This window comes from Penaeus chinensis, chromosome 34 (assembly GCF_019202785.1).
Source record: "Penaeus chinensis breed Huanghai No. 1 chromosome 34, ASM1920278v2, whole genome shotgun sequence".
Taxonomy (NCBI): Eukaryota; Metazoa; Arthropoda; class Malacostraca; order Decapoda; family Penaeidae; genus Penaeus; species Penaeus chinensis.
Window position 1 is genome coordinate 11339896 of NC_061852.1, and position 13376 is coordinate 11353271.

Genomic DNA, 13376 nt, shown 5'->3' on the forward strand with positions numbered 1-13376 from the left:
AAGGAAGATAATTAGCGATCCTACTGAATTCCTCAATATCACAAACAGTAGTGTTGCCATATTTCTTTTCTTCCATTTTTATGAGCAATCGTTGAGGGAGCAATGCATTATGTAAATGGTGGGCACCCATAGGATTTTTGTCAATATATAGTTATATATATACTATTACCGTTATTTTTATGACCATTGCCTGCATCGTAATTATCATGATCATTATTACCATTATCATTATTATTGAGATTATCAGTAATATTATCACTCAATGTAATCATCATTATTGTTATCATCAGTAGCCGTATTAGAATTAATAGTAGTATTACCACTAGTGTTAGTAATAGGATTATTATCACAACAATTCCCATGCCTATTGTTATTTCTCTTAACGCTGTAACTGGAACCAACTTCGACCAAACTAGATTTGTCGAGCCTATTCGGAAACCGCACAAAGTTAGCGAAATCTTTGTTGAAGGACTTTCCATTCATTGCGATTATTATAAAGTTCATTCGGCACATACTGGTCGTTATGAAAAATGACTATTTCAATTCGCTGTTTCTGCCGTTGTTACTGTAGTTACGCTGTCATCTGATAGTATGTGACATATATTTTTTTTTCGTTACATCGTAATACAAAAAGAAATATAGACACAAAAATTTTAAAAAGCGATGAAATAATTAAGCTGTGCGTTTGCCGCATTGTCAACCATGCTTTTTTTTTCTTCTTCTTTCTTTTTTGTAAGAGAAACATGCTTTCAAAAAATTAAGTCATATCCTTTCCCACTTCAGTTTGTGAATGTCATAATTACTCACAAACTGCATAGGGGACTGGTGACTTTCTGACTAGGAAGATATTTCGAATTGCTGACAAAGATATGCTCTCAAATAAATTTAAAGAGCAAGTACTTCTCTGAGCAAAGGGAATCAATTGATGGGAAGGTGTGTCCTGTGTAAGGGTGTGTTAAAAGGGTAAGGCTGGGTTAGTGTAAGGGTCGGAAATTCACCTAAACAACAAGTATGTGATTCGATAGGATATGGTAGAGTCTCTCTTTGACTTAAAAACAACAACAACAACAACAACAATACGAGTAAAGATATTATTATCTGCTGGTAGACCATTTATTTCAATACCTTGATTTACTAAATATGGAAACACTTATAGGCCTGTGCATTAGATATTTAGAATGAAGTTTCAACAATTCTTGCAATAATTCTCAGGTCAAATATCTTTAGGTTAAGGTTCCTCCTTCGTTACATATGGCCACGTGACCGCAATCTATCATCGTTTAATTACACGAGGGTAGATAGTTAACTTCTGTTCAGGAAAGAATGTATCAATCCTGCCATATTATGTGTTATAGGATCTGCAAATATTTCTTGTCTTCATATGTATATCAGAATACATGTATGAATTTGTGAAATTGTATTGAATTGACGGTTGATCCTCAAGAAATTGGAAGACAGAATCGCTGTGGACACCAGTGGAATAGTTTTATATTTGTGTAAATGACTGCCACTTTGACATGGCAGCCGGAAGTTCTATAACTACAGTGAAACTTTCACACTATTCATAGTCTTAACTAACAAGCTCTGCTAGCTGCTCGCTCACTATGACTAGCTCTACTAGCTTCTATATTACACGGGTTTGAGGTGGAAAGAGAAAAAAAAGGCTCTCAGACCAAAAAGCTTTTCCTCTCTCTGCTGGTTCAAAGAAATAGGAAGCCATGTCGGCCCTTTGGCTCTCGGCAATAGAACTGCCTGTGAACTTCACATGTGTATACATACGTTCGTACATATATACATATATGCGTATTTATATGTATATATATATATATATATATATATATATATATATATACACATATATATATATGCATACATACATACATGGGCACTTACATATACATATATATATATATATATATATATATATATATATATATATATATATATATATATATTTATATATTTATATATATATATATATATATATATATATATATATATATATATATATATATATATACGCTTCTCCATATGCGTACAGAGATTTGCAGTTCAGTGTTCTCTCAGTATAATGAGACTTGCAAACAGATCATTTACATGGAGTGGCAGTGGGAAGTTGAAACAACTCCGTGTATCTATAACTACACTCGGGAGTGGCAGATTGCCCGCCATGACATTTCCAGATACATCTATCTACTCCACTAGAGATAAACAAACAGGCTACTCATCTATTTCTATCGAGTGTGGCCTCACTCAGGTCATATCTGAGCTTGCAGACTGGCATGAGGTGGAGTGGCCAAACATCTATCGAAGGTGAGACAGGTGGAGGGACAGGGGGAAAGGACGTGTGGTGTGATCTAAGGGTGACGAGGAATTAGGGCAGAGAGTGAACCTAAGGGGGGACACGGGGCTGAGGGAGAGATAGGGAAGGGAAAGGGAGGGAAGGGGAAAGGTAGAGGGAAAAGGGGAGTGAGGGGGAAAACTCTGTGCACGTCGTGTGTGATACCTGTTTGAGCGGGCCCCTCAACCCAGCTTCAGTAAGGTGATACGTATTACTGACTCGTTTACCACCTAGCGAGGAACCTGATGGAGAGATTGATTGGTGATGTACAGCAGGGTTGGAGTTTAATCACAAGGAGGAATTTAGTCTATAATATATATGAATATCATACACTGTATACTGTAGGTCTTAAGTACATATCTAAACTCAATGATCATACTTTCCAACCTGTGTTTTAGAGGTTTGGAAGGAGAAATATCAATGTGGTATATACCATCGTAATTTTGAGGGGCAATATCCTATAATATTACTACTTCATATCACGGTCAGGATTGCTGTGTGGGATAGGACAGTCAGAAAACAATAATGCTATATATGACTTTACACACGAAAGACTACACTCTAGGAAAAAAAAAATACATGATATATATGTTAAAGTATTTACTAGGATCACGTTCGTTGGGGAAAAAACAATCAATGGGGAATTACTTATCTCAACATTCTCTGAAAAAATACTTTTTTTTTATACAGCATGTTTTTTGTAACTGGATATGCTTATTAAAAAAAAAAACCCACCTAATATGTCTTCATGCAATTTCATAATACGCACTTCAACTGAGTGGCTGTGAATTGCATAATCATCACATTTGGTCATCATACTAACTGCTGCTGCTTATCTGCACAATGTTTCTATGTGTGCGTGTGTGTGTGTGTGTGTGTGTGTGTGTAATATATATATACGTACATACATATATATATATATATATATATATATATATATATATACGTACAAGTATATATACGTGTGTGTGTGTGTGTGTAATATAATATATATATACATATATATACATATATATACGTATATCTATCTATTTGTCTATCTATGTATCTATACATACATATATATATGTGTGTGTATATATGTACACATATATATGTATGTATGTAGTGTATGTATGTATGTATGTATGTATGTATGTATGTATGTATGTATGTATGTATGTATGTATGTATGTATGTATGTATGTATGTATGTATGCATGTATGTACCGAATCGCAAAACGTAGTCTCCCCCCCAAAAAAAAAAAAAAAAAAATAGAGTACCCCCTTTAGAAGCGCCCCCCCAACCCCCTTCCCAACGCCTCCTCCTACGCCTGAAAACTAACCTGGTCCTGAGACACAACTGACGAACGATTGCTTCTCACGCCTAAGTCCATGCCAAACGGGTTGAGTTGCCGCCCCGCCCCCGGTTGGCTCCGTTGCGGCTCGCTGTGGTGCCGGGTGTAGTAGTCCGATTCCTTGGGCGAACCCCCGCCTTCGGCTGAGGAATCGCTGCAGGGAGGGAGAGAAGACACGTTGGTTGGGGGAAGGAGAATGCGAGAGAGAGAGAGAGAGAGAGAGAGAGAGAGAGAGAGAGAGAGAGAGAGAGAGAGAGAGAGAGAGAGAGAGAGAGAGAGAGAGAGAGAGAGAGAGAGAGAGGGAGAGAGAGAGGGAGAAGAGAGAGAGAGAGAGAGAGAGAGAGAGAGAGAGAGAGAGAGAGAGAGAGAGAGAGAGAGAGAGAGAGAGAGAGAGAGAGAGAGATAAAGAAAGGAAAAACAAAATATAGAGTAAGTAGGAGAAATACGAGAAATGGAGGAGATAAGAAGAAAAAAGAGAAAGAACACGGGAAAAATAGTAAGTAAGAGAGAAAAACAAAAAACAGATGAAGAGGAAAAGAGGCGGAAAATATAGAGAATACAGAAAATATCCAATTAATTTATCTTACGTTATTACCATTCCCTCTATTTTTACTTCCTTTCGTCATCAAAATATTTAATATACTTTTTTCTACTTTACTAATTACCTTGATCCTAACAATTCATATCATCTTTCTCAGCGTATCATGATTGCATTGTTAACTTGCAAATAATATATCTAAAAACGTTACTATAAATCAGGATATTTCATTACACATGGATTAGCAAATTCATAAAAAAAAAAAGTTAATATCATGCTAACAAGAGCTATTCCCACGGGCGAAACAACAACAAAATATTTATTTAAATTCTTGTTCAGGAAACGAGTTGAATGGATATATATATCATATTAATATTATTTTATAGACTTATCTTTAAATAAACGTTGGTATCATGAACTCAAACGCAAGTAAATGCTAATTAGACTTAATTGGTTTCAAACATTTAATCAGTCCAGTAAACACAAAAAAATACTGAATAGAAATTAAATTAGATTAAAAAAAAAAAAACTACCAGAACCTTATCGATTTCGAAATTAGTTTTTAAAAATAAACAGATAAACAAATGAAAATAAAACAAATAAACAAATACACCCCCAGCCTCCAGATCGATTCGGAACAAGAGACAGAAATTCCAAAAGCCAATAAGAACCGATTCTCCTAAGGTGGCGATGCTCCAGTGAGCTTTATTGCAAAATATCAGATAGCATGCTCTCCTGCACACCCACACCAAGCCGATGCATGGTGGAGGGGGAGGAGAGATGGTGGAGGGGGAGGAGAGATGGTGGAGGGGGAGGAGAGATGGTGGAGGGGGAGGAGAGATGGTGGAGGGGGAGGAGAGATGGTGGAGGGGGAGGAGAGATGGTGGAGGGAGGAGAGATGGTGGAGGGGGAGGAGAGATGGTGGAGAGGGAGGAGAGATGGTGGAGGGTGAGGAGAGATGGTGGAGGGGGAGGAGAGATGGTGGAGGGGGAGGAGAGATGGTGGAGGGGGAGGAGAGATGGTGGAATGGGAGGAGAGATGGTGGAGGGAGAGGAGAGATGGTGGAGGTGGGGGAGAGATGGTGGAGGTGGAGGGGGAGGAGAGATGGTGGAGGGGGAGGAGAGATGGTGGAGGGGGAGGAGAGATGGTGGAGGGGGAGGAGAGATGGTGGAGGGGGAGGAGAGATGGTGAAGGTGGAGGGCGAGGAGAGATGGTGGAGGGGGAGGAGAGATGGTGGAGGGGGAGGAGAGATGGTGGAGGGGGAGGAGAGATGGTGGAGGGGAGGAGAGATGGTGGAGGTGGAGGGGAGGAGAGATGGTGGAGGGGGAGAGAGATGGTGGAGGGGGAGGAGAGATGGTGGAGGGAGAGGAGAGATGGTGGAGGGGAATAAGAGATGGTGGAGGGGGAGGAGAGATGGTGGAGGGGGAGGAGAGATGGTGGAGGGAGAGGAGAGATGGTGGAGGGGGAGAGAGATGGTGGAGGGGGAGGAGAGATGGTGGAGGGGGAGAAGAGATGGTGGAGGTGGCGGGGGAGGAGAGATGGTGGAGGGGGGGGAGAGATGGTGGAGGTGGAGGGGGAGGAGAGATGGTGGAGGGGGAGGAGAGCTGGTGGAGGGTGAGGAGAGATGGTGGAGGGTGAGGAGAGATGGTGGAGGGTGGAGAGGAGGAGAGATGTGGAGGTGGAGGAGAGATGGTGGAGGGGGGGGGAGAGATGGTGGAGGGGAGGAGAGATGGTGGAGGGGGAGGAGAGATGGTGGAGGAGAGGAGAGATGGTGGAGGGGGATAAGAGATGGTGGAGGGAGAGGAAAGATGGTGGAGGGAGAGGAGAGATGGTGGAGGGGGAGGAGAGATGGTGGAGGGGGATAAGAGATGGTGGAGGTGGAGGGGGAGGAGAGATGGTGGAGGGAAAGAAGAGATGGTGGAGGGGGATAAGAGATGGTGGAGGGAGAGGAGAGATGGTGGAGGTGGAGGGGGAGGAGAGATGGTGGAGGGGGAGGAGAGATGGTGGAGGGAGAGGAGAGATGGTGGAGGTGGAGGAGAGATGGTGGAGGGAGAGGAGAGATGGTGGAGGGGGAGGAGAGATGGTGGAGGGGGAGGAGAGATGGTGGAGGAAGAGGAGAGATGGTGGAGGTGGAGGGGGAGGAGAGATGGTGGAGGGGAGGAGAGATGGTGGAGGGAGAGGAGAGATGGTGGAGGTGGAGGAGAGATGGTGGCTGGGGATAGAGATGGCTGGAGGAGGAGGCGCGAGGAGAGATGGTGGAGGGGGGAGAGATGGTGGAGGGAGAGGAGAGATGGTGGAGGGAGAGGAGAGATGATGGAGGGGGAAAGAGATGGTGGAGGGGAAGGAGAGATGCGGTGGAGGGGGAGGAGAGATGGTGGAGGGGGAGGAGAGTTGGTGGAGGGAGAGGAGAGATGGTGGAGGTGGAGGAGAGATGGTGGAGGGGGATAAGAGATGGTGGAGGTGGAGGGAGAGGAGAGATGGTGGAGGGGGAGGAGATGGTGGAGGGGGAGGAGAGATGGTGGAGGGAGAGGAGAGATGGTGGAGGTGGGAGAGATGGTGAGGGGGAAAAGAGATGGTGGAGGTGGAGGGAGAGGAAGATGGTGGAGGGGGAGGAGAGATGGAGGAGGTGAGAGGAGAGATGGTGGAGGAGAGGAGAGATGGTGGAGGGGGAGGAGAGATGGTGGAGGGGGAGGAGGAGATGGTGGAGGGAGAGGAGAGATGGTGAGGGGGAGGAGAGATGGTGGAGAGGGGAGGAGAGATGGTGGAGGGGAGGAGAGTGGTGGAGGGGGAGGAGAGATGGTGGAGGGGGGAGGAGATGGTGGAGGTGGAGGGGGAGGAGAGATGGTGGAGGGGAGGAGAGATGGTGGAGGGAGAGGAGAGATGGTGGAGGTGGGGGAGAGATGGTGGAGGTGGAGGGGGAGGAGAGAGGGGGGAGGGGAGAGGAGGGTGGAGGGGAGGAGAGATGGTGGAGGGGGAGGAGAGATGGTGGAGGGAGGAGAGATGGTGGGTGGGGGAGGAGAGATGGGTGGAGGGGGAGGAGAGATGGTGGAGGGGGGAGGAGAGATGGTGGAGGGGGAGGAGAGATGGTGGAGGGGAGGGGATGGGGATGGTGGAGGGGGAGGAGAGATGGTGGAGGGGGAGGAGAGATGGTGGAGGGGAGGAGAGATGGTGGAGGGAGAGGGAGAGAAGGTAGAGGTGGGGGAGAGATGGTGGAGGGGGGAGGAGTGTTGGTGAAGGGGGAGGAGAGATTGTGGAGGGAGAGGAGCGATGGTGAAGGGGGAGGAGAGTGAGATGAGGATGGACGGGTGGAGGAGAGATGGTGAGAGGAGGGAGGAGCGATGTGGAGGGGAGAGGAGAAGATGGTGAGGTGGAGGAGAGATGGTGGAGGTGGAGGGGGAGGAGAGATGTGGAGGGGAGGAGAGCATGGACTGGAGGGTGGGAGAGATGGTGGAGGGAGAGGAGAGGATGGTGGAGGTGGGGGAGAGATGGTGAGGTGCGAGGGGGGGAGGAGAGATGGTGGAGGGGAGGAGAGGATGGTGGAGGGGGGGGGCGGAGAGGATGGTGGCAGGGGGGAGGAGAGATGGTGGAGGGAGAGAGAGATGGTGTGAGTGTGGAGGTGGAGGAGAGATGGTGGGGTGGAGGGGAGGAGAGATGGTGGAGGAGAGGAGAGATGGTGGAGGGGGAGGAGAGATGGTGAGGGAGGGAGGGGAGGTAGAGCTGGTGGAGGGGGAGGAGGAGATGGTGGAAGGGAGGGTGACGTGGAAGACAGACGATGGAAGTGGAGGAAAGAAGGTCAAATCAAACTAAAAAAAAAAAAAAAAAAAAAAAAAAACATCCCAACAAACAAACAAACAAACAAAGCCACTCAAGGACACCTGAGGATGGAGGTCCGATCAGCGCACGGGATGAGTCCAGGCGACCTCTCCCTCGGGGTGAAGGGGCACAGATCCCCCAGGGAGACGCCGCTCAGCTTCCGGGCGATGGGGATGGGCACGTCGGGCTCCGCTGCCGCGGGGTCGTCGATGGGCTGCGGGCACGGAGGGGGCCGGGGTGAGGGGGGCGGGGTGAGGGGGGCAGAAGGGCGCCTCGGGGAAAGGCGATGTATGTACGTATGTATGTGTGTGTATGTGTGTGTGTGTGTGTGTGTGTGTATGTATGTATGTATGTATGTATGTATGTATGTATGTATGTATGTATGTATGTATGTATGTATGTATGTATGTATGTATGTATGTACGTATATATGTATGTATGTATGTATGTATGTATGTATGTATGTATGTATGTATGTATGTATGTATGTATGTATGTATGTATGTATGTATGTATGTATGCATGCATGTATGTGTGTGTGTGAAAGGTATAATGAAAGGTATAATTTTTATTCTTAGAAAATAGAATCTACATTTAGATACTTCATGATCACAAATGTCTTTTTATCAGCCAAAGATATACTGCAATCAATAAGCATAGATTTGCTCCTAGAGGTCAACAGAGAGAGCGCCAGTTACCGCCGAGCCGCAGAAGGACGTCTCGAGGAGCATGCAGGAGGGCGAGGGCGAGCGGCCGCCGACGGAGCCTGCGTCGGACCCCAGGGAGGAGAGCCGCGACCTGCGCCCTGGCTGGGGGGGCAGCAGGAAGTCGGCCCAGTTGTCCGGGATGGGCGACCTGCGCTCCAGCATGCACGGCTCAGACGACAGCGACGACAGCCTGTTGATGCACTCGTTGACGGGCGCCAGCAGCCTCTCTAGGTCGGAGTTCTCGCCTTCGTCGCCGCCCTTCTTGATCTCCTCGAGGCGCTCCCGCACCGTGTTGCCCTCCTCGCTCGACGGGCTCGTGGGCTTGTCGCTGTCCGAGGAGCGATCGGAGCTCTTGTCGGGCGTGGAGGCCTCGGAGGGCGTGCGGGCGCTGTCCGAGTCCAAGAGGTCGTGGTTCAGGGGAGCCGGCAGGGGAGGCGGAAGCCGGCGGGGCTCCTCCTGCAGTGGTTTTCTCTCCTCTGGCGTGAGTGGTTCCCGCCAGTCCTGCATTTTCTCCACCACGCGTTGCGGCTCAGCTTTCTCGGGCTGCGGTTTCGCCTCGCGCTGCTCCTGCTTCTGCTGCGACGAATGTCTCGGCGGAACCGTTTTGATTTGCCGCACGGGCTTCAGGACGATCTCTGGCATCTCGTCGAAGTTAATCCAGCTCTTAGCTCCGTCCGGCGTCCCTCTCGAGGAGCCGGTGTCCTGCGTAGGGGATTCGTCGGGCGGCGTCGGAGGCGGTTGCGACACAGGAGAGCGCGCGGGAGACCGCACCTTTGGCGGGAGCGGAGGGGGGACGTCGTCCTCGGAAACTTTCATCCTCGCCTCCCGGTACTGCTTCCTTAGTTGCCGGGGGCTGCGCAGCCCTTCCTGGCAGAAGTCGTCCCAGCTCTTGGAAGTCTGTCTCTTCGGGCTCTTGGTGGGCAGCACCTTCACAGGGCCGCTCTGGGGAATGTTGATCATCATCTTTTCCGGTTCTCCTTCCGGCGTCCCCGCTACTTGTTTGTACTCCTCCAAAAGACCTGTGATGAGGGGCGTGGTGCTGCGAGGGCGGTCGATGGACTGTGTTGTGCGGAGGTGCGGAGGCCGCTCCTTCACAGGAATGATGGGCGCTGCAAGAGGACGTTCTGTGGGTAGCGTTGTGGGCACGTATGGCAATTCTCCGTCCTCGCCGGAGTCCTGAGAGACTAAGCCTTTGTTCTCCACGTCGGGGGAGTCTAAAGGAACGCCAGATTCTGCTGTCTGCTGCTGCTTGGCTTTGGTCTTCAGGTACTCAATTTCAGATTCGCGCTCGGACTCGGATCGTGAGTCGGCATCGTATTGGTCGGGCGCAGCAACAGTCAGCTCCTCTGGCCGGTCCTTCTGCTTTGGCGGCAAGTGCGGCTTCTCGAGCACAGGTTCCTCAACCTTCTTCTCTTTTTGAACCCGCTCTATTGACGGAGAGGGTATCGTTGGCTTGACCTCGGCGGGCTTTTCAAATACATCATCGTCGTCTATTTGGTCTCTCTTGTCCTTCTCTGAAACGTCTTTGGACTCTGGAAGTGCGGCCTTCTCAGCAGGTTTTCCGTCCGGGCTCATGATGGAGGAAAGTTCATTGTAGGAGCTGTCCCTGGAGGAGATCATGTCCTGCTTCGGCGCCTCGGGTTCTCCCTCCGTCGGCGGCGGGACTCCTCTCAGGGGCTCTTTGATGGCTCTGCTCATTTCGCTCTCCTGTCTGATAAGCCCGAAGGACGAGGGCTGGTATTTACCGTCATCGTTAAAGGTAAATTCAACATTTGTGATGGCTTCATTGATCTTAGCGTCAGAGGAAGGAACACTTTTCTCACTGCCTTTTGTGGTCTTCTCTGCGTCCTTCTTCTTCGTCTTGGGCCTGAAAATGGACAGCACTCCCCTCCTGTCATGGGTGTCATCCTCCAGTTCTCTCTCCCGGCTCTTACTCCGGCTTCTCGACCTGCTCCTAGACCGGAACTCTTTCTTAGCCGATTTGATGAACTGACTGAAAGGACTTTTGCGTCCACTAGATCCTGGAGAGTCAGGCGTGACAGGGCTCATGACAGCGTCCGATTTTCGGAAAAGATTCGAAAAGGAACTTTTTCTTGAGACTGAGGGAGAGGAAGACCCGCTTTCCATCTCCTCTCCTCTCGTCCTCCGTCTTCTGGAGGCTCTTGGGGACGCCGAGGGAGTGGTGGAGTAGGAGCGTGCGTTCGGGTGCTCGGGAGTCGTGGCAGTGACTGCGGCTGATGAGGCTGCAGAAGGAGTTGGAGACGCCTTCGGGAGGTCCTTCAGATCAGGAACCTGGGGCACAGGAACCTTCTTGGGCATTCTTGGCGATCGTGGTGAGCGGGGCGATGACAGCGGTGGTCGTTGTTGTTGTGGTTCCAGCTGGTCCGCTTGCTTCTCCTGCTGTGCTTGCTTGGTGGCTTGTACTGCTTGAGGCGACTTGGGTGGTTGCGTTGATTTTTGCTCTCTGGGGGATCTGGGTTTGGCAGTGTTATCCTGCGAGTCTCTCACAGCATCTAGCTTCTTGGGTGTTGTCTGTGCCTCCAGTTGCCTCCTGGGAGGCGGCACAGCCATCAGGATTTCGGACTTGCTTGGCTGGAATTCTGAGGCGGGGATGGCCTCCACCGCCATGATGATGTCCTCCTGCCTCTGGGGAAGGACAGTCGATGGCGACGAGCGGAAGATGTCAGGAGGCCGCGCTTCCATGGGCGACTTGACTCGCTCAATTTTCTCTACGGTGAAATTCATGATTTTTGTGGTGGTGACTGGGGGATCTTCCAGGTCGATGCTGGGCTGCTGGATGGGTCGACTGCCACAAAAGGAGGTTTCTAAAAGCATCTTGTGAGGCGAGGGTGATCGTCTCGCTGAGCCTATAGAGCCTAAGGAGGAGAGCCTGCTGGAGTGGCCGCTGGTGACGGGCAGGAGGCCATCGCTGAGCACCGAGGACGAGGATCCTTTGCGGTTGAGATCCGCCGTGCGAAGAGCCTCCTCCCGTCGCTCCAGCTCCGCCAGCTTGCAGGCGCGGTCCCTCCGCTTGCGCTGCTGCTCCTCCTCGTCGGCATCCAGCTCCTCCGTGCTGGAATGCAGATCCGCCGCCATGTCTTCGCAGAAGCCGGACTTGGCGTAACCCGAAAACAGTTCTTTCTCTGGGGTGGACTCCTTGGAATCTGTCTCGTGCGGCGACGACGACGACGCTGCAGAGACGCGAATTCTAGGGGAGGCCGGGACGCTGAGGGCCGTCTTGGCCACGGGCGTTACTGGTGTGGTCGCTGTGGATGTCTCTTCGCCGATATCTGGGAGATGTGTGCGTTCCTCAGGGCTGGAGTCAGACGTTGTCTTATCCATGCTGAGGTCCTCGAAGGAGGCTAGGGGCGCTGGGCCCATCCGCCGCTGCCGGGACGGGAAGCTAGACAGCCGCTTCCTGCCCGCGTCTGACAGTGAGCGACGGCTGGAGTCCGAACTGTCAGGCATGGGGAGGCTGCAGCTGCCGGTGCTGCTGGACGTGCAGCTGCCAGGATTAGAAGTGCCGGTGCTGCTTGTGGTTGTGGCCATGGTAGGAGTAGTGTTCGGGCGTGGGTGGGTGTGTGTAGGTATGGATTTGCGTGTCTGTGGGAGTGTGTGCAGGGGTGTGCGGGCGTCACGTCTGGGCAGCGGTCGGGCCGTCCCACGCGTTTACAGTCTCACCTCGACGACAGCGGCCACGCGCCCACCTGCCGGGAGGAGACGCGGTCAGAGGAGGCACAGAAACAGCGGGGGAATACATGTTGATAATGATGACAGGGATGACAATGATTATGGTGTTAATCATAATTATCATAACAACAATTACAATTGAAAAAGGATGATTCTTATGATTAAAATATAATTATCACGACAATGATAACAATAAAAAATATGATAAAAGCAGCCATAAAAGTGTTGCGTTTTGGTATTCGAGTCCAATACTGAATCAGATATTAGCAAAGTCATTAAATCGGTTCAAGTATAGCGCAGTATAATTCCCTTGCTTAGCCAAGCCGCATAATTGGGGTTAAGGCGTGACCGCAGGCTATACTGCACACGTGCGAGGTGAATAGAGAGGCAAAGAGAGGAGGAAGGGAGTCAGGGGGAAGGGGAGAGAACGAGAGGAATAGGAAGGAAAAGAGAAATAGGATGATTGAAAAGGAGAGAGGAATAAACATCGAGAGAAAGAAAGAGAGACAGATAAATAAATAAAAAGGAAGACAACCAAAGCAAAAGAGACAAAAAGAAAGGAATGCAAGAAAGAGATAGAGAAAAAAAGAGAGAGAGAGAGAGAGAGAGAGAGAGAGAGAGAGAGAGAGAGAGAGAGAGAGAGAGAGAGAGAGAGAGAGAGAGAGAGAGAGAGAGAGAGAGAGAGAGAGAGAGAGAGGGGGGGGGGGGGGGAGGAGAAAGAGAGAGAGAAAGATAGGAAATATGACAAGACACGGGGAAATTACACGCATACAGTAATAACACACCGCGTTCCTTATCGGCCGAGGACAGGGGGAAACGCACCCACACTATTTTCAAGGCCTCCCGTAATCTATATGCAAATGAAGCTACTCCAAGACCGGTAGGACCAACCCACGCACTCGCTTTTCTTTTCTTTAGTAGTGTTTAAGATGAAGAAAGCTGTTATGAAA

General features: G+C 49.6%; 1 protein-coding gene across 2 annotated transcripts in view; it reads right to left on the reverse strand.

The window, feature by feature from the left end:
- The window catches only part of LOC125043737 (uncharacterized protein DDB_G0284459-like), a 15323-nt gene extending 2891 nt beyond the window's left edge, over nt 1-12432 (reverse strand). Inside the window, exons 1-4 of one of the 2 annotated variants that reach the window (XR_007116433.1) lie at nt 8728-12432; nt 8092-8243; nt 3667-3832; nt 2507-2583 (exon numbers count right to left, since the gene is read on the reverse strand). Coding sequence is in view for 1 of the 2 variants with exons in the window: in XM_047639985.1 (XP_047495941.1) it covers nt 3667-3832; nt 8092-8243; nt 8728-12285 (3876 nt within the window). In the remaining variant the exon portion in view is untranslated. The remainder of the gene's footprint in view (nt 1-2506; nt 2584-3666; nt 3833-8091; nt 8244-8727) is intronic. The other variant, XM_047639985.1, reaches the window with a different exon arrangement.
- Between the last annotated feature and the right edge of the window lie 944 nt (nt 12433-13376).